The 22,033-nt window shown below is 37.8% G+C and overlaps 2 protein-coding genes across 5 annotated transcripts in view; both read right to left on the reverse strand.

The window, feature by feature from the left end:
• Positions 1-551: 551 nt before the first annotated feature.
• On the reverse strand, positions 552-2,866 carry LOC121725868 (40S ribosomal protein S3). The gene is made up of 4 exons (XM_042113013.1): positions 2,744-2,866; positions 2,130-2,433; positions 1,681-1,901; positions 552-751 (listed from the first exon to the last, which is right to left on the reverse strand). Exons 1-4 carry the CDS (start codon positions 2,774-2,776, stop codon positions 578-580), a joined length of 732 nt encoding a protein of 243 aa, XP_041968947.1. The 5' UTR covers positions 2,777-2,866; the 3' UTR covers positions 552-577.
• A 6,711-nt stretch (positions 2,867-9,577) lies between these two features.
• LOC121725862 (neurobeachin) overlaps positions 9,578-22,033 on the reverse strand; it is a 385,885-nt gene continuing 373,429 nt past the window's right edge. For all 4 annotated transcript variants that reach the window (XM_042113000.1, XM_042113002.1, XM_042113001.1 and 1 more), the window contains 10 exons: positions 21,380-21,499; positions 20,618-20,837; positions 17,983-18,293; positions 17,292-17,412; positions 16,718-16,879; positions 16,279-16,408; positions 14,989-15,122; positions 11,794-11,990; positions 11,181-11,332; positions 9,578-10,528 (listed from right to left, as the gene is read on the reverse strand). In XM_042113000.1, the coding sequence (XP_041968934.1) occupies positions 10,438-10,528; positions 11,181-11,332; positions 11,794-11,990; positions 14,989-15,122; positions 16,279-16,408; positions 16,718-16,879; positions 17,292-17,412; positions 17,983-18,293; positions 20,618-20,837; positions 21,380-21,499 (1,638 nt within the window). In that variant the 3' untranslated portion in view covers positions 9,578-10,437. The remainder of the gene's footprint in view (positions 10,529-11,180; positions 11,333-11,793; positions 11,991-14,988; positions 15,123-16,278; positions 16,409-16,717; positions 16,880-17,291; positions 17,413-17,982; positions 18,294-20,617; positions 20,838-21,379; positions 21,500-22,033) is intronic.

The following is a 22,033-nucleotide window of genomic DNA, read 5'->3' on the forward strand; positions in this document are numbered from 1 at the left end:
TTGGTATGAACTATGAAGATACTGAGTTTCGGAAAAAGGTACGGTTCCCGAGCGATAGTTTTTTTATTTATTTATGAAATAAGGGGGCAAACGAGCAAACGGGTCACCTGATGGAAAGCAACTTCCGTCGCCCATGGACACTCGCAGCATCAGAAGAGCTGCAGGTGCGTTGCCGGCCTTTTAAGAGGGAATAGGGTAATAGGGGAAGGTAGGGATGGAAAGGGAACGGAATAAGGGAGGGAAGGAATTAGGGTAGGGGATTGGGCCTCCGGTAAACTCACTCACTCGGCGAAACACAGCGCAAGCGCTGTTTCACGCCGGTTTTCTGTGAGGACGTGGTATTTCTCCGGTCGAGCCGGCCCATTCGTGCCGAAGCATGGCTCTCCCACTTGTATAATAAAGTGTCGGGGCAACGTCCTGTGAGTAATGAAATAAAATTGTATGTACTAAATCTATAATAACTGCTAATATAAATAAACTCTTCTTTTACTATTGAGTCTTCTTTTAATAAGAAAGTGCAGTGTGTCTTTTGGAATGAAAGAAAATCAATGTAGATTTTAAAGTTTATTGACTTAGCCTAGGCGACAGCGGGCACGGCCTGTGGAATGGGGACTGGCGCGATAGAGCGCACGTCGGACGTAGGCTCCAGGGGCACGGGCTCGTCTTTGGGTTCAGTCACCAGGATGTGGTCAGGTTGTGGCTTCTTGGGGCCGTTCTTGCCCTGTTGGTCCCATGGCAACATGATCTTGACCTGCAAGTACATTACAATTAGTCAGATACATATTATGTGTGTAAACAAATTATTTAGAACTGTTTTATAATAAATAATAATCATTTTGCATGGGGTTTCCTAATAAAGAAGGGAAGGTTGTAAATAAATTTATTTATATTGAGATGTTATACTTGCACCGTACAAGAGCATGTATGTGACAAACCCTCCAATAAACAAGTATATTTACTCTACCACAAAATATTAGACAACAAGTTACGGAAAAACTTGCAATCCCTGATATTGTGGTGTGTGGTGATATTTATTTCATTTCTTCTTTAATGTAAAAATAAGGTGTACATTAACCCATCGATCCCCTAGCCGCAGCTGGCTGCCGTATAACAATAATTGAAAATCGATTGTGTCTGCGATAACCAAAATTAAATTACATTGTAATGTACTTTTGTAAATGCACCATACACTAAAACATAATATATTATGCCACACATAATCATTATAAAGTAACTGACAAGGAGTATTGATGGCAAGGAGCTGGCGAACAGAACCGGATTAGTCCATGAGAAAAAAATTTACACAGAGGCTAAAAATCTAGTATCAACTACTACTACTGAACTAATATGGTTTTGTTTGAAAATTGACTTTTTAAAGCCTTTTTAACTGGTTTTGATTGAATGAATATTAAGAGGGATTGACACAGATGGGTCAAGAGAAGATGACAAAAAAATATACTTTCGCACTCAGCTGGACTCGTCCAGTTTTGTGCACCAGCTCCACATATTATTTAATAGCTTGTGCTTTTAATTATGGCTTAAAATGATAAAATTTCTATAAATAACAGTTATCACTTTTTTACATTTGGTTTGGCTTTATTCATTTTTTAATACCTCAATTGTGGGAATTGCAGACACATAGGTTAATAAAATAATATATAGGATTTGCACAACACTAACCTTAATACCAAGTACACCCTGTCTGAGCAAGACGTGTCGGGTAGCAGTGTTGACATAGTCATTGCATGGGTCACCAGAGTGGATCATAAGTCCATCAACAAACTTCATGGACTTGGCACGCTGACCTCGGAGCTTGCCAGAGACAACCACTTCACAACCACGGGCACCAGACTCCATGATGAATCTGAGCACACCATAGCATGCACGACGGACAGCCAGACCTAAAAAGTTTAAGTTTTGTTTTATTAAATATGAAAAACATGTGGATTTCTACAAATTAACGAGAATTCACTGTTGGTTACTATTATTCATGTGGGTGTACACTGTAACATGACTGTGAATATAATATTATTCTGTAGTCAAAAATTTTTTAGAAGCATTTTGTCTAGTAATTATCTTCACGTAAGGTATTAGTAGTAACTAGTAAGTAATTAGTAAGTATTTCTTACCTCCAATAAGTTTGTATCTGAGTGATTCAGCTTGAGCGATAGCACAAAGACCCCTGGTAGCGACCTTCTCAGCATACAAGTCAACAGAGTTCTCTGGGATATTGAACCTCTTTTGAACTACAGAGGTCAATTCACGGATCCTACGGCCTTTCTCTCCCAATACACTCTGTGTCCTAGTTGCCATGATGATGATTTCGGACTTGGTTGGGGTAACACGTACTTCCACACCCGAGTATCCATCTTCGGCGAGTTCCCTAGTAAGGAACTCATTCAATTCAGCCTTGAAAACTCCGTCGCCGACGAACTGAAAGTTTTTAGAGGTTATGTTTTGACAATTTCAACGTATCACATTTCGATATTTTTCTAAATTCAGTCGATTATACGATGACCATATGGAGTTTTTAAAGGACGGATATAATAAATTAATTATTCATAAAACTTATTTTGTAAACGTATAACACTAAAAAGAATAGGCCCACTGTCAAACAAATCCATGAACATCACTATTAAACAGAGTACTTTAGACGTATGAAATAGTTGAATTTGATAAATGTTTATACGTTAAACAGTACACAAGTAATATTTTATATAATTACGGTATAAAACTAACATACTTTTCGCTTTTTAGAAATGTTGTTCACCGCCATGATTGCAAAAGTTGCGGAGAGAACTCAAAAAGACAGAAAACAGAAATCGTCATGTCAATGTCAAATTTGTTTTTTGACATTTAGTTTTTTTTACTATTACAAATTTGTGTGAGCATAGGCCATAGTCGTTACGACTTACGACTTACGAATTTGACTTCCTTCAAAGCAGGGCTTCATAACGTTATCGAATACCCGAAAAAATATCGTTACGTACCGGTATTTTCATAATGGTAGCCAGATAACGGTATTTTTTTTAATCGATATCTAGTAACATAACCAAAAAATATCGTTATAAAAATACCGGTAAAAATAACGATATTTTCTGGTATCAGGTATGCGGTATGCGTCGTGCACCAAATCGTGTTTATACGTGGGAGAGCCATGCTTCGGCACGAATGGGCCGGCTCGACCGGAGAAATACCACGTTCTCACAAAAAACCGCCGTGAAACAGCGCTTGCGCTGTGTTTCGCCGACTGAGTGAGTTTACCAAAGGCCCAATCCCCTCCCCTATTCCCTTCCTTTCTCTTCCCTACCCTCCCCTATTACCCTATTCCCTCTAAAAAGGCCGGCAACGCACCTGCAGCTCTTCTGATGCTGCGAGTGTCCATGGGCGACGGAAGTTGCTTTTCATCAGGTGACCCGTTTGCTCGTTCGCCCCCTTATTTTCATAAAAAATAAAAACTTTGACTTATCAAGTCAAGATGGTGCTGCAATTTGTTTAGTCAATGAATGCTTTCTGCATTATGCGTACCTATGTCCGTATTTATTTACTTGTTTTAATTGTGGCGAATGCGGGGGATGGGCAAAATATGGATAATTATTTGTATGTCTTAGTATTTATTACTAGAATTCTAAGTTTAATACATATATATTTTGTAAACTGTAGTTAAAAATATCAACACATTTAAAAAAGGAGGCACAAAATTATATGACAGTATTATAACACGGAGAATATTTTAAGGAGCGTAGCCCGTCGGATCAGAGGCGCTTTGCACATGACGGGGCTGGGCGGACCGGTAAATTTAACGAACGTTAGCACAAAGGGAATCCTACAATATGTATTACCAACGCACACCAATGGCAAAAAGACCGCTTCGCAAGTCCCCGGCGGGCTCTGGCGGCGCGGCATGTCCGCGGCTGCCCGCCGTTGATCACACAAACCAGCTTACATGCAGTAACGCAGACGGCACGACGGTGCGAGGTGGCTGCTAGCTCTATTCTCTCTATCTCCACTAGAACGAACGTCCTGAACTGACTGCCTCCACTCGTCGTGTGCTTTGTGTACCTACGCGGCGAGGGCAGCTGCAGACATCGACGCGCAGACGCGGTCTTTATTCCTTCGTTGTCTGCAAAACAACAGAGTCCGCCCAGCAGCCAGCGCACGGCGCACGTGCTGACAATACAATAATTTACAATACAAACCATAAATTAGTAATATTTGAACAAAGATACTAAGCACTGAACTACCGAGTACTGACCATGTCATTCTCATTAGACGTCATTTTTCCTATAATATATACCTACTGGTCACCAGACACATCTAGTTTAATTTTGTGCATACTGCATACTGAATTGACTGATTAAATTAAGTAATTATTTTACAAAAGGTAACGTTATCAAAGAACATATATTTACCGTTATAAATCCTATTTACCGTTATAACATTTACCGGTACTAATTCAAATTTTTACCGTTATTTCTAGTATCGGGTAAATTTTCATACCGTTACCTATGCCCTTGAAGCAATAACGTTATGAAAAAATACCGGTATTTGAAGCCCTGCTTCAAAGTTTAATAAAATTTAGGTAGGTACTCCGGACTCCTAAGTCCGAACTCCGAAATATCGCGGTCGTGACTCGTGAGTACCACGGGCGTAGCCAGGGGGAGGGTTTTGGGGGTCCAACCCCCCCCCTAAAAGTTAAGATATTAACATTTATAAAATTAAAATAAGGACAGGCGTGCGGCATATATCATTTATTACTTAACTATTCACTGACCTCTATAACTGACTATAACACACTGGACAGGCTAATGCCGTACAAAATGACAGAGGCTATTTTTTGTGCTGATCTGAAGCGCCGCGGTGAGCGTACTGTGAACATAGAAAATTACAACCGCCATTTGCAAAATAATACTTCCAAGTACACTCACTAGTCACTAGTCACTACTGCTTTCACATACCTATAGCCTGTCAAGAAAGTGAAGAAATTAAAAAGTGGCAACATCGTAGTGTCATCCCTTTTAAATCAATATAAGAAAAAAGGGAAGACACTAGGATGTTGCCACTTTTTAATTTCTTCACTTTCTTGACGCACTATAGCAATCAGCACCAATATGGCGACTTTCAAATAGGAACATTTTATTGATAGCCATCGCCTGTCCAGTGTATTATAGAGGTCCTGGCTACGCCCGTGGTGAGTACGGTCGGTATGAAACGACGAAATAAATTACAATATATAGCAGTGCTTTGGGTACTTAAATAAGTCTTCGTTAAATAGAGATTCATATTTTTATAGACTGCAGCTGTTGTCTAGTCTCTACTTAGTGCTTGCTGGAAGCTAGAGGTTAGAGTAGAGTCTAATTTCTCTCTGGTCGAGTGTTTTGCGTTCACAGTTCAGTTTACATACACGGCGTAAATAGTCAGTATCTACTCAAGATGCATCTCGGTCTCAAGATACGGTTCGGCTCTATGATTGGTCCAAATTTTGACAGCCAACCAATCACAGAGCCTGAACCGTGTCTTGAGACCGAGATGTATCTTCAGTACTATTAATAATACCGGCCTAAGTGTCTTTAGTCTTTACACACTAGGCCGAACTTACGCGGCGGAAATTCCGCATGATTAATACGCCCGCAATCTTGTATTAATCATGCGGAAACCGGAAAAGCGGCATCTATTCTGTGCCGCAATGTATTTTAAATTACAGATAAGTGATAACACACTATTCCGTCGCGTTTCGTCCGTACAATGTATGCGTTTGACTTTGCGGGCCTAATCATGCGGAATTTCCGCCGCGTAACTTCGGCCTAGTGTGTTTAGACAATATACTACACTAATCCTACCGGAGGTCAGAACTCCGGCGCAGTGCGCACCATTTTTAAATGAGTTAAGACTATGAAAATTAATTTTAGTCGATGTACAATTATAATTATGGCAATCATCATAAATTATAATTCGTAGCTATGACATTCTCTCCTCGTCCTACGTGGACCTAGTAAGTAGTACCTAAATTAGTAGTACTCAACCTTTTTAATACGGGCTACAAACATGTTTTGGTCTTGGTGGTAGCGCGCAAATTTAGGCTGGTATAAATAGTCAGTACTCAAGATGCATCACAGTCTCAATACACGGTTCAGGCTCTGTGATTGGTTGGTTGTCAAAATTTGGGCCAATCACAGAGCCGAACCGCGTCTTGAGATCGGGTCGCATCTTAAGTACTGACTATTTATACCAGCCTAAGTTTAGAATACGTAAATTGTTTCTAGCCTTTGTTTTTTTGGAACCTCGGCATTACTAGATAACAATAACACGTCTTTAGCTACTATTGTATAACGTCGGTACGCTACAGTAGGAAGGCAAGTAAAAATTATATACTTATTTAGAAAGGAAACAACAATAGGATATTATTATTCAATGCAATTTATATTTAAGACTTTCTCATTACATACAAACGCACCATATACTTAGCATAACAATATTTTTAATTATTGGGGTAATTGTACCCCTAAATTAATGACATTTAATGCAAAAAAATTATATCTACTTAGGTACCTAAGTATTACAAAATTAACAGCAGCTTGTGTGTTTACACATAAATACTTACGCACTGCATCTAATTTTTATTGTAATATAGACAAGCACGTTATTACAAAGAAATATCTACTTCAGAAGAACACTAAAATACTTACGTTCGAAGTATGAAAACACTTTGCGTGCTTAACTTGTTCAAGATAACTATTTGAATGAAATTAGGTTAAGTAATATTACGCATTGATTACTTGAGTTTCGGGAAAAGCAGTGCTAGTGCTAATTTCTACAACTTTTAGTCTAAGGTCCTAAATGTAGCGACAATAAAGCCAAAAAAATTCTACTTTTCTTAGTCTCAAGTAATGCTTCCTGCGGCATAAGGCAGCATTATAAGGTAAATGGTTAAATTTTGCGAACATTAATAAAATATTAAATAACAAATAACCTATTAAGTACTTACTTGATTGTATAAAGGCAGTTTCTGAGAGAGAAAAGAATTCTAAATGCTAAACTAAACATAATGCAGGTCTACATTAAGTTCAGTTCAGCATTTGCCATTTAGTACTTATAGTGACTCCTCTGTTTAGACATACATGTCTAAACAGAGGAGTCACTATCTATGGCAGGTATTACATGCATCAAAATTATCATGTTCTAGTATCACGCGATTCACAAGTGTACTGTGATACTGCGATTCGGCCTATTACACCATCAATATTATCATGGAATCGTGATAATATTGCTGCCTATGACAGCAGAATAATAAGATTAAATAATAATGAAATTATCATCCAAATCCACCTGATTTTTCAGTCCATGACTCAAAACCCGTACTCAAAAGTACACGAATAAAAATTTCGTTACATTTTCACGTTATTTAAACAACACGGTCGATTTTGGCTCCAAATAATAAATATACCTACTATTAACAATCAATAAACTAGAAACAATCTCCCTGAAATCTCGTACTAATTAACTACAACGGCTACAATTCTACAAATTATTCTAGGCTATTTCTCATACTCTATAATTATTAGTACTTAGTAGCTCAACAACGTTTTACATTTAATGTTTATTAACTAACTAAATATCGTTCAGTTAAGAGGCAAAAGGCAGTCGGTTTGATAACCCGTTGATGTGATTTAGATAGTTCCTAATCGCCGAAGCACTAGGTAATTTTATGTACTGAAAGGCAATTCGAAGTATGAAGGCTGCAAACAGTGACTGAAAGCCTATAATTATTTATAATAGATAAGTACAATAATTAAAACTACCGCAGTGTACATCTCTTAATATTTATATGGACAGGACCGTGATTATATTAATATAACACATGTGACATTTGAAACGAAAACCTTAAGCTACAATATTATATTAGCGTCTTATTATATAATATATAAGTAAGTACCTTACTTAATGGACAGAATTGCATGTTGCGTGTTTTTTTTATTAGCGTGCTGCAATGAATTTAATGACTCCTAAAACTAAGCAATGTTTGTGCAAGACTTTAAAATTATGTACCGTATCGAAGCAATAATATTAAACTGTCTTAAAACATCCTAATGTCTATATAAGAAGACAGTGCTGGTAAAACTATTATCATCAGAGGATCGAAGTATCATTGAAAGAATTTCATCAATAGGCAGAAATATCTAATACCTAGTTCTATAGTGAGCTTCTATAATGAGTATTTGAATACTTAATAATAATATTTGGCGAAGCCTTCAAAAACAAAAGTAGGAGCGATGCCTATTAAGGCAAATCTACGCAGTAACAAAATGTTATTTGGGTCATTAACTTTTTTTTCATAACTACCTATGACTTTGGTGGCTCAGGATATATTATAAAGTTTAAATCTTGCTACATAGATGCTTTGTCTTTGTCTAATGTACTTAACATTAGGACGTGAGATGTAAGGGATCTTTATTCTATTTTCTAATAGGTACTAGGATTTGCCGCTAATGTAGGAGTCTGTAGCCTTAGCACGGCCACCAGTGGAAATGCGAAAGTATGGACAAACTGTGGAGATAAACTTAAGGTAGCGTTCCGATCTTTTTTCGTTCCCAAAAATTCAATTAAATTGCCACTTTATGACAGACTATAGTCCTAAAAATTCAAATAATATCCTACTCTATGGCATATACTATAGCCTGTCATAAAGTGGCATTTTATTTGAATTTTTGTCGGTCACGATTGGCTGCGGTAAATATCGGGACGGCACCTTTAGTTTATGTCCACAGTTTGTCCATACTTTCGCATTTCTGCTGGTGACCATGCTAAGGCTACTGGTCGATTTCAAATACCTATCCATAGTATTTATGGTCAGCTAGATTAATTAGTTCTCTTATAGTTATTTGGCTGACGATGTTTTTATACTAACGCAGGGTATCTTCAAATCGACCATAATATTTCTAATACACAGTGAAAACGAAACGAGATAATATTCAACTTTAGTCTGAACTGTATTTACTAACATTTGGCACAGAGTATAGAGGAGATATATTTAATCTAGTGCATCATTAAAGCCTAAATCACAGAACGGAAGGAGCGGTGCCAGTGTGGTGATGCAAAAATATAACTTTTTAATGATTTTAAAATACGTTTGCGTAAAAAACTATACTGGTTCGAATCCAGCCGTAACATAATTATTAGCTTTATGAATATATTTAATTAGACTCCTTCTACGCATTTATTGACATCGATTTAACTAGGAAAAACGCACTTGCGCCGTCTCGCTCAATATGTACTATTATATATATTTAAGCTTATTTAAGTGTAAGAACTTCTATGTTACATTCAAATAACTGAAGAAGGGTCAAATAAAAAGCGAAAAAAGTCAATATGACTGTTTAATGAAATCAAATGTAAATAATACCGATAAATAAATTCAAAGTAATCTTAAAATTTTAGTATAACCCATCACCGAAACGTTGAAATAAAGTAGCAGCTAGCATGAAGGTAATAAAAATGTAAAATACTAAAAAATAAGTTCATCAACAAAGAATAAATAATAATATTTAAATAAATAATAATAAAATGTTAATTGTGACTACTAAGATACTTTAGGTCAAAACAAGGATATTGCACGGTGCGTTAAGTACAAAATAGGAATATAAATCAATAAGTACATAGTTCATAATAAATGGACGTCATTTGGGAGATCAAAATAAATTTACCATTATTTAAGTACATCGTTTTGCTTATGGCACTAAAATTAAAATTAAGTAAGTAAATAATAATAATAATCATCGTTTTAGAATTCATAGAGAAATTTTTTCTATTAAGTGTAATACCTAAAATGGAATGTAATGTAATACTTATAATATATGTTCTAATGTATTTCTAGTTTATTTTATCGTATTTTATCATTATTTGTTGGCATAAGCTACGATAACACTCAGTAGCTCTTAACACCTCCTCCAAACAAAACGTATGCCTCGAACTAGCACGCTTTTTAAAATGAAAACGCGTCCACAATTTTAAATAATACATAAGTCGCCTACATCGAATTAAATTCAAAATGGAATAATTTCATTAAATAACAATTAAATAATAGTATGGTCAATTGTAAGAATGGTAAAATTTATACTACTATACAACCAATAGTTTCGTACAGTCACAAACTTTGACGCTCTAAGCGTGGCCTACACGACTTCGTCCAAGTCGCAGATTCGTACGGTACCCAGCATTTTAGCATCTCGTGACTGCACCGATTGCTTTCAAATAAAATTTTCACAACAAATCCTTAACAAACATTAATTTTGGTTAAGCGCATATCATAACCGCATCTACACTAGACGCGCAGTCAAGTTGACAGTTCGTATATACAGAACACATGGGTCACTGCGGCGGGTCGCGGCGACTGGCGGCAGTCGCGGGCGGCTACAGGTCACGGCCGCAGCAGCGGAAGCCTCAGTACCGCTGCTGGTACTCGTGGTGCCACCTGTTGAAGTCGATGTGGAACACCACCAACGACCCGTTCTCCAGTCCCGCCAGGAGGAACCTGAAAAGGTTTGACAATGATAGTCAGATGGTACCATAGGTTCCAGGCATTGGTAATCATACGTTTAGTATGAAAAACAATTATTGTTACACTGAAAAAGAATCATCTCATGGCCATGCATGAGATGAGATGACTTGCTACACTTCTTTTAAAATACCGTACTTATAAAAAGGATCCCATCAAAAACATCCTGTAAAAAAACCAAGTCTCGCAACTCAGTTTTTATACCGTAAAATTTATGAGATCTATGCAATACCAAGTCGGTTAATTTATTCAGTCCCTACCTAGGGGACCTTCTGTCTCAAGTTATTACGTAAGTTATTATCATATCAATATTAAAAATCTTTTACATTTTAAATAAATAGATCGACTTGGACATCGCATGAAAACACAATGTATCTTACAATTTATACATAACTAATTATTGTATTATTAGATTGTTTAGTCTATTGCGCTCCATGCGATTGCTACAGTTCTGTAGTGCTGTGTGATACTGTATAGTATAATTATACTAAACAATCTAATCATGCGATGTCCAAGTCGATCAATATTATTTTTATAAAAGTAAATTGTTTAATGATATTGCACAATAAAATTGATCCACCGACAAAAATGTGTAATTTTAATAGTCGATTATAAACTGTGACAATACCTCTGGTCGTGCGATAGCGCGAGGCTGCATACGGGCGCGCCGGCGGGCGGGAACGCGTACAGCGGCGCGAGCGTCGCCGCGCGCCACACCTCCACCACGCCCGCGTCGCCGCCGCACACCAGGTACTCGCCGCACCGGGACAGCACCAGGCACTGCAATAGTGCATACATGTGTAAATACAGACGGATATAACTTACTTCTATAATCTGTGGATATAACTAAATAATAATAAGATAAATAATAGCTACTAAGGTGAGCTAAGTAATGGTAAATTCATATACCAACGTCGCGACTCGCGATGCATTTTTGCTGCATGTTTTCCAATTTGTATGGCTTACTTACAAATGCATCGCAATGCGTCGTGATGTCGTAGCGAGACGCTTTTATTTTGATTGCGCTACTATGCCGGTTACATACATCATTACTTATATACATATACATATTTTTTTTTAAATCTTAGCGTCTTTAATGCGTATTTAATCCCCGAGTGACGAGATTTTTACAGAAACTTTAACCTATACGTAGTATATTAAAAATCTCACTTGACAGTCAAAAACACGTAACATATTTTTATTAGGGAAAATACTGATTGTGATTAATATATCAATCTTACCTGGAAATTATCATTATGCGTCTCGTGTCGGAGTCTGCGGCCGTTGAGCGTGAACGCGGCGAGGTGTCCGCGCGCGTACGCCACCACTATCACGCCCTCCCGCGACAACGCCAGCTGCGACGGGCCCGCCGCGCCCGCAGCCGGAGCTAGCGAACGCAGCAGCTCGCCGAACGTCGTGTGTATCAGCACAGGACCGTCTGAATATATTACAATGTCGTTATATCGGTCGTGGATAGGCAGAGTTTTTTTTTTTGTCTTTTTATTTTACAACACTCAGTGTTAAATGGCAGAGGTTTTAGGGAACAAAAAGATAAGTTTATCAGCATTTATCTAAGATTGGTAGATTTGAAGTAGTACGAACTTTATATATTATATGGCTGCTGTTAAGCATTGGTGTTTCATCCCACATAACCCCATCCCGTCCCACGGGTTTTGAGTTAATAATGCAGTTTTGTTCTTTATAACATAAGGTTTACGACAGTGAAATCCATTTTTTTTAAAAACCCACTGTAGCATATTCTAGAGTACAAAAATGGTTAATGCTTATTCCTCTTAGTGAGGTTTTGTATACAGCATTTATGTACTATGTTTCTAAAATGATTTGCGCTTAAACCGCTGAACCGATTTTGATAAAATTTTGTATGCGGATACTTTGAATCAATTAAAATGATATTAGATACTTTTTGTCCCGGAAAATGTACGGTTCCCGCGCAGTCAACAACAATGAATTTGGCATAAGATATCGATATTGAGTACATGTAGATATTACGAGTACGTAAGGTTTTGGAGAAGGACATAGGATAATATTGTTTATCATGGAAAATGTTCGGTTTTCACGCAATAAACTTTATTAATTTGCGTTTAAGCTGCTGAACCGATTTTGATTAAATTTAGTTAATGTAGAAATAATTAGTTTATCACGTGCAGAGTTGGGCAAAAAGTAATGAGTAAGTAATTTTAATCAGATAACAAATTAATCAGATTGATGAAATAATTGTGCATCTGAAATTACTCGTAAGTTCATTAATAATAATATGTATTCTAATTATTTTAGTTTGTAATTAGATTAATAATTTAATTAGACTAACAAGTATTTCAATAATTATGCCCAATGTCCAATGTTGGTAATTATATTAAATAAAAAAACTCCCACACGGCCACCGCCCCGAAATCGGGCGGTGGCCGGTTTCAATAAAACCAGGCCAGTTACGCAGGAGTAATATCATAGTGCCCAAGTGTGTGCGCAATACACAAGAGCACTCTGGGTTCAATGAAACCTGGCCAGTTACGCAGGAGTAATTTTATAGTGCCCAAGTGTGTGCGCAATCACAAGAGCACTCTGGTTTCAATGAAACCAGGCGAGTTACGCAGGAGTAATTTTTATAGTGCCCAAGTGTATGCGCAATACACAAGAGCACTCTGGTTTCAATGAAACCAGACCAGTTACGCAGGAGTAATTTTATAGTGCCCAAGTGTGTGCGCAATCACAAGCGCACTCTGGTTTCAATGAAACCAGGCCAGTTACGCAGGAGTAATTTTTATAGTGCCCAAGTGTATGCGCAATACATAAGAGCACTCTGGTTTCAATGAAACCAGACCAGTTAAGCAGGAGTAATTTTATAGTGCCCAAATGTGTGCGCAATCACAAGCGCACTCTGGTTTCAATGAAACTAGGCCAGTTACGCAGGAGTAATTTTTATAGTGCCCAAGTGTATGCGCAATACACAAGAGCACTCTGGTTTTAATGAAACCAGGCCAGTTACGCAGGAGTAATCTTATAGTTCTCAAATGTGTGCGCGATACATAAGAGCACTCTGCGGGAAGCGCGGGAAGGGAAGAAGAAGCGGGAACTCTCTGTCCTTTTCCGATACATAACGTATCTGCATACCAAATATCATCAAAATCCATGTAGCGGTATAAGCAAAAATAATTTTATTTAACGCCTGGGAACCGTACATTTTTCCGAGACAAAAAGGATCCTATGGCCTTTTCCGGGACTCAAAGTAACTCTATACCAAGTTTCATCAAAATCTGTTCAGCGGTTTAGGCGCAAAATAGGAAATTTTATAACGCGGTAACCGTACATTTTCCAAGACACTAATTATCTTATGTCCTTTCACGAGAGTCAAAGTATGTGCACACCAATTTTCATCAAAATCGGTTCAGTGGTTTAGGCGCAAATCATTTTTGTTTATCATAGGGGTACCCTACCTTTTTCCCGGATGTAAAGTATCCTATGTCCTTTCCCGAGACATAACGTATCTGTATACCAAATATCATCGAAATCCACGTAGCCGATAGCGGTATAAGCTGAAATCATTTTTATTTAATGCCTGGGAACCGTACATTTTTTTTAATAAAAAGGAATGTCCTTTCCCGGGACTCAAAGTATCTCCAATCTCCATACCAAATTTCAGAAGTATCGGTTCAGCGGTTTGGGCGTGACAAGGTAATTTTATAACATTTTGTTAAAATTAAAGCACTTAAATTTGTATTGAAAGAACAAATCAGAATTTAGCATTTATGTGAAATAGCACAAAGGACATTAATGCTATGTAATAAGCCCTATAGCAATATTGCATTAACCATTTTTATACGTTTTTTCTTAAAACTGAATGTAAAATTAAAATGTTTTTTCATAATCATAATCTACGCATTTCAACAAAAAAAAAGATACCGCACAATAACATTTTTTTGGTTAAAATAAGCAGAAAATAAAGATTATTCCAAAAAAACTTAAAACACCGATTACTCAAAACTAGTCCAATGTGGGATGACACACCAATGCTTAACAGCATCCAATTTATTATATGACTCAGCCAACTGGTTTAAATAGCCGTTCAACCTAACAGCTAGCCCTTTGACTGAACAACGCCATTCAATCATACGTCTAGCTGTTTAGTTGAATATTTAAGTTGCATCAATGCGTTCAACACTGTAGCAGATTCAAAAGCGGGCGTTTGATTAGGATTAGTTTAAACGGCGATTCACAATTCTTGTTCGACGGGAAGAACTTAGCACGGCAAGTTATTGGCCTGCAGGCTACAGCGCAGGAAAGTTATGGAATCAAAACACACCTGATTCTGCTAAGATGAAAGAGCAAAGACATAATTATAATATAATATTATACCTTGCGTGCCAGTCACGAGATTTTATAAGTTTATTTTGTATAATAAATGTAACGCAAATACTCACTGATAGACGACGAGATGACGAGGCCGAGCTCTGCGGAGACTAGCACGCCGTTGACGGGCGTGTCGTGGCCAGTCAATGTCACGCGCGGCGCCGGCGTCTCCCCCTCGCCTACGATGCCGCCGTGACGCGCCGACCTGCGGACACGCGGTCACGTGATTACCACACACTGTTGTGACGTAACTATGCGCAGTTATGACGTAAACGTGCTCGGTTTTGAGTTATGACATCACAAACATACAATTATGATATTGGCATGTACAGTTAAGAGGAAATGCTAACTCTGTTTTTCTAAACAAACGTATTCCCGAATGTACTCCTTGGACAATGCGTCTAGATAAATATTTTTTATACAATATTGGGATCTGTTACAGCTGTGCGTCTACGTTCGATTTTATCTAAATTTACTAATAAGTAAATAAAAAATATGACCCTTCAAAAATCGCAAAAAACGAAAGCCCCGTGCCCCGCTAATTCACCGACCATAAAACAAATTTGAAAGATCTTTAAGATAAAATAAAAATGTAGCGGCATAGACTCACTCTTCCTGAAGATATTAATAAAAATAATAATTAGATAGTCTCTATTTTGAAGGAGGAATCAGAGGACTACGTTACCTCGATTTACTGTATCTGTCTCTATCACAATACACGTGCCGGCGCAGGGTGAAGCGTGATGGCAATAGTTTCTTCGTTTAAATTCTACTGCACCCGCGTTCCCTCTTAAGGGTTTTGACCTAATTGTACATGGTTGTGACGTCACAAACACACAGTCATATATGTATAAGCATGCAAAGAGTTGTGACGTCGTTGTGTGCATGTGCAGTACGTTCACGTTGTTTATTCCTTTGTCCTATTTGTACCCCGCTAATGGACTATGGTACGTAAGTAGAAGTAGCTATTAATATTATTTTATTTCTTTCACCAGTCATGACTGGCTGCACGGTCTCAGACGAAGTTGCGGGATAACAGGGAACATGCTACTCCAAAATCATGCCGGTACGGCAGTCAATGTTTTATGTTGTACACAGAAGCGTAGCGTGCCTAAGCAGGGCCCCATATAAAATTTGTTTGGTGGCCCATAGGAAAGTTTGCTTTTTTACTTTTCTCATATTTTCTGAATTTATAAAGAAGACGGAAAGATTCTATTAATTTTTGCTAACGCACTTTGGGTGCCCCTTTATAATTGATACGGCTTTTATGGCGTTAGCTACGCCCCTGGTATCTTTTAATAATATATTTTTTATTATAATGAATTATTGAATATTTTAATTATATTATTATTATGACTCACCAGTGCCACAGCAGCACGGTGCAGTCCTCGGAGCCGGACGCGATGTAGCAGTCCGACGTGATGTTGCACTCCGACCGCGACACGCACGTCACCACGCCGTAGTGACCGAATATTATCTGCACTATCTTGGCTGAAAGTGTTCAAATATATCGATGAAATCAGTTGTATAAGAAAAGGACATCGTTTCATTGGCGCCATAGTTTAATTTTCGTAATCTGACCAAGTAATGTTGGTCTACTATTTGCTTATTACCGAATCCATTTTTTGTGATAATACATAATACATAATATTATATACATTACAATTTACAACCGTCTATAGATGTGTCTTGCAAATCCTCAGATTCACATCTGAGGATTTGCATTGCTTGTTATATTATGATATCTTACGTGTGTTTATCATTATATACTATGTTTATTGTTCATCTTGAAAATTATACCTGTCTCGGTAGAGAAGACCCGGAAGCTGTTGTCCCAGAAGCCGGCGGCGATGAGGAAGCGCGAGTCGACGGTGGTGACGAAACAGTTGCTGCGCGCACGCACGCGCTGCGAGAAGTTGTCGCCGAGCTGACGCCGCGCCGCCGCTGCTGCGCCGCCCGCCGCTGTAGTAGTAAAAAAGTTAATCAGTTATAAAATTTTGGAATAGCCCAACCCCTTAATAATAAAATATATATGTATTACGAAAACTCTATACACTGTTCTGTGAATAAATGGAAAATTCGCTCGAATGACAAAAGCAAAACTTTGTAAACAGTATGGGATTACCTTAATATGCTCCTACAATATTTGCGAATTCGCATCGCAAATCGCAATGTCATTGTTAAAATGAGTTTTGTCGCAGATATTTGCGATGCGATGCGAATTCGCAGTCTTGTGTGGGAGTCCTAAAACTAATTGGAAAGATATTCTCTTCAATTGAATAGAGAAAATGAAGTCTTCCTTAAGATATTAAGATTTATCCAAAACCCTTGAAATTATAAACTTCTACTACTTTAAGTAACTTATAACACTCACCCCAAACCGGGTCCATGGTGAGGGGATGGTGCGGCGGGGCGTGGTCTGCGTGCCGGGCGGCGGCGTGCGCGCAACCGCCTCCCGCCCACCTGTGTGCCGCGAACGCGCGCGCCGCGCTTACCTGCGGGAATGTGACGATAATTTTCACTCAGATGTTATAATCTACCAACTAGAAGCATAATATTTTGTAGCTCCTAACTATCGGAGAATATCTTTTGGTTCAAAAAGTTATCATCAACCTAGTTTTTTTTATGTTATCAAATAAATACAACTAATTCAAATGAATCAAACTTTCACGACAAACGATAAAAAATCTGTCCTAACTATCTTTTGGCTCAAAAAGTTATTATCAACCTAGTTTTTCTATGTTATCAACTATAGTTGTATTTAGTTACCTGCGGGGTACTTTTCACTCAGATGTTATAAGTAAGTATACCAACTAGAAACATAATATTTTGTAGCTCCTAACTATCGGAAAATATCTTTTGGTTCAAAAAGTTATTATCAACCTAGTTTTTCTATGTTATCAAATAAATACAACTAATTCAAATGAATCAAACGTTCACGACAAACGATAAAAAATCTGTCTAAACCCGTTTAGACGGCTTTAGACATTTGCGAAAAATTTCTGTGACTTAAAACATTTAAGTACGTAATGGCAACAACAGCACATTATACTCAAACAACTTACAGTAACAGCAGCCGGCATCGCAAGCTGCGGGTACGTGTTCGCGGACACGTGAACGACGGCCGCATTGGAGGGCAGTTTCAGTCTGAGGCACACGTCATCCGGTGCCGCAGCGAACATGAGCGGTGCTAGGTGCATGGTGGAGGCGCGCGGGGGGTGCGGCTCGCTCAGTAGCTGCGCCGGAGTTTGCCCAAAGCTGCGGATCTGGTCCTCTATGGCGGTTTTCGTAACTGGATCGGTAATCTGGTCAAGTCGCACGCCGCCCTCGTATGTCAGGTAGTAAAACACGTTTGTCGCTCGCACCGCTTCGGGTCCTGGAAAACGTAGTGGGTTCATATGAAAACCGTACTTGCAAAAGTAATCTCTATTAAAATCTAGTCTGTAGTCTATACCAGTGTGCGTATTTCCCCCTTATTTATTATTTGTGTAACCACACTAGCAGCCATCAAGCTAATGCGTGTGTGTCAAATCGTTTGAAGATTTCATCTCCCAATTGGTATGAATCATGATGGATTTTAACATGTTTCCAACGCGGGAATCGAACCCACGACCTCCGAGTCATGAGCCATGCTCTGAACCACTGGACCGTTTATTTATTTATTTATTTTTATAGACTCACCAACAGAACAGCATTTGTAACATTTTTTGTACATAAAATTTGTTTACAGATAAAATGAGTTCTAACCCAAGCAGCAAAACAGTCGAATAAGGATTTTTTTACTCAGCCTTTAATCGTATAAGAGCCGGGTAACCGTTCATAAAACACCTATTTATCGTATAATAGCGGTTATCTCGACTATTTGGCAATATTTGCTAATGTGTGCTTTAAGGACGTCGAATAAACGTTTACAGCACTATGTTTTAGCCCTTTTACTCCACCTTTTAGCAGATGCTGAATTAATATGGCTAAAATACTCATTATTCGATCGTTTGATCTCTAACAGTCGTATAATAGCTGTAGAATAGATGATTCGCTGAATTGGGTGCTTTTATACAGCCGTTACTCAGCTATCTTTTATGTTTCTATAAAAGCTCTATAAACGCAATCGAATTGCTTATGGCAACATTGCTGCTGTTACTGCACGCTTACAGACTAACTCTTATAGTAGAATTAAAAACGTTCGTATAGGAGCTGTAGTGTAATTAAGAGCTGTTATACGATATTTACGAAGCGAACCCTAAATCCTGTTATCATGGCGACACCTTGTGCTATAAATGTGGTGACCAGCACTCTTACTCGACTTTTAATGGAATAAGTTAGCTGTAACTGCAACTAGATTATCAATGTGGACAATGGCAGTAAAAAAAATATATTTTAAGTAAATTTAATTATATTAATTAGTCTTCAAATTTAAGAAAATAGGCAGCGCATGAATGTTTATGTAAAAATGCCTTTGGGTTTATCAATAAAGCTTGTTACGCATGATGTTTTGGAGTAGCTACACGAACAGTAAAAATAATCACATATTGATTTCTCAAAAACTTGATAATATAAATAAGGATTGAGATGTAGTTTAATAACTATAATTTTTTTACATTAAATTTATGTAGCACACAAGCTCGCACTCTTTACAGCACTAATTTGTCGAGTAAAAGCATTCTATTCGCTGTTATAGAACTAAAAAGGAGAATAAAAGCAATTCGTCTGCTATTATAGCACACTTTATCTGTATAATAGCAAATCAATTGCGTTTATTGAACTAAATATCCTATATACGCATTTTGGTTACTCTTAAAACTCTTTTAGTGTTTTCTACCACTTTTACTCAAATCTTACAGCATCTTTTTGTTGCTTACTCAGCGCTTATTCCACTTTAATAGGACTTTAGTCTGAATAATTTGCGCCTTTTTCGCGTCGAGTAAACGTTTACAGCACTTTTACTCGACTGTTTTAAGAACTTTTATAGAACTTAAAGCGAAAACAAGAACGTGCTCTCGACCATTATAGCACGTCCATTTGCTGCTTGGGAATGACAGGTGAAGTACAGCGTGCGTATGCGACAAAAAATTAGACGAGATGAGATGTAGTGAATATGGTGATAAATGATAACGATAAAAATATGTGTGTAACAAAAAAGATATCTTGTTTTTTTAAACAAATAAAATCTTGAAATGAAACTAATACTAATATCAAAAAAATTAAAATTTCAACTGTGACAGTACACCAAGTAGTTAATTATATAATCATTATAGTAGTTTCAACTTTACTTTACTTGACCGAGGGATATTTATTAAAATAGTGTTTAAGATTTCTCTTAAAATAATTAAGCTTATCAGAGAATATACAGATGTCGGGATAGTTGGATATAGCATTGTAAGCTCTACACAATCTTCTGAGTGGTGCATAGTGACCCAGGCTTGTTCTGGCAAGCTTTACGTGGAGGGTTTGTATTTATTTTTTCAGGGTAGTCTTGTAGGAATATTTATAGCTATTTTGCACAGCAATCTAGTATTGTCCGTAGCACCAATCAGAAGTTTGTGTAGAAAAATTAGTAGACGTTAGTTTTTAGATGTATGTGCATAGTTTCAGTTTTGAGATATACATAATATTATGTGCATCAGCATGCCATCCGACGTCAAATCTTTTAATAATAACTCTGAGAGCCTAGTCTTCCGTCAAAAACATCTAGATATATACCTCTTTGCTTGTAGCCGAAGATGAGATCGATCCACTGGTGCAGCTGGCAGCTGACGAACTCGGACTCGAGGGCCATGCGGTTGATCCGCACGAACTCCTCGGCGGAGGAGGCCCAGGGCGGCAGGATGACGTCACCCGTGGGCGACTCCGGGATGCCCAGCTTGAACCCCGAGCTGTTCACCAGCATCTCGGGCAGGAAGAATAGCTCGGGGATCAGTTCCTGAAAATGGATTTAGAGAGGGTATTGTAACTTTTGTAGAAAGACATACCGTACCGACAAGAGCACAGACCATATTGGGAGAGTTTAGTATAATATTATGGTCTTGTTTTACCGAAGGCACTATCAGAGAAGTTGATTCCTATGCAGATGGGGGACCTACCTAATTTGGTCGCGTTACGTCAAACCCAGCCAACAGATCACAAATAACATTGAATTGACATGATCTGACTAAATGACGTTGGTCTGTCAACTGCCTAGGAATCAATTTCCTCGATGGTACCTACAAATTATGTTATTTTCTGTTATCTATAGCTCATTGTCATCTTTAAAAAAAGTGTCGTCAAAAAAAAAAAATCGAAAAACTTGGGTCTTGTACAACTGAGGAGACATAAGCATGTTACCTGCCTTCAAAAACTTTGTTGTATTTGCACAGTGCACACCACCGTTTTACACGTCTATACTATAAGGCTCGACTTATTTTATATGAAGAAAGTCTACAAATATATACTAGTAATCTGTGGAAGAAAGTTTCTTCTCCTCACCTTGACATCAGAAGTGTCTCGTTGGCAATTCTTCCAAGACATCGCGATAGAAGAGAATAGTCGATTGGGATGGTCGAATTTGCCTCCGTGTAACGCAAGGAACATGGTCGTCATTGGCTCCTGAAAATAAACAGAATACTTAACATCAAAAGGACGTAAAAATAACTAGTTTTAATATTGACACACCACAAAACATTCTAAGCTATTTTAAAAATTCTCCGTTTTGGTTTGAAAATGAAAGTGTATTTTTGTTATTTTCGTCCAAATGCGTGCGCGTGCGCATCTGTTGGTATACGTCTTCGTGCGCGCGCAATTGTTTTGACGCGGCGTCGTCGCATCGAGTTAATGTTGCCAGTAACTCACAGGGACGTCTCACCCTCGCCTCTCGCTTTGATGATACAATTTAGGACACGCATTAACATTGTTCCATATTATAAACATAAACTCCGTTGAAATTATGTCTAGTTTTACGTTATTTAGGAGGAGTAAATTACTATATTTAATGTATCACTAGCTGCAATTCATCTTCCATTAAGTACGTTTCTAATTTACGCTCTACATGTCACTAATTTAAAATAGACAACGGCTAACATTGCACAATAAATTAAAAATATAAGTATCTACCTAATACTATTTCTAGGTACCGAGTTTCAG

This window comes from Aricia agestis, chromosome 4 (assembly GCF_905147365.1).
Source record: "Aricia agestis chromosome 4, ilAriAges1.1, whole genome shotgun sequence".
NCBI classification, from domain to species: Eukaryota; Metazoa; Arthropoda; class Insecta; order Lepidoptera; family Lycaenidae; genus Aricia; species Aricia agestis.

Bases quoted from the DNA above. Each gene is read 5' to 3' on its own strand.
- LOC121725868 (XM_042113013.1), bottom strand. From the start codon at position 2,776: ATGGCGGTGAACAACATTTCTAAAAAGCGAAAA. The intron at 2,434-2,743 runs GTATGTTAGTTT...AAAAACTTTCAG, and splicing joins ACATTTCTAAAAAGCGAAAA to TTCGTCGGCGACGGAGTTTT. The intron at 1,902-2,129 runs GTAAGAAATACT...TAAACTTTTTAG, and splicing joins CAGATACAAACTTATTGGAG to GTCTGGCTGTCCGTCGTGCA.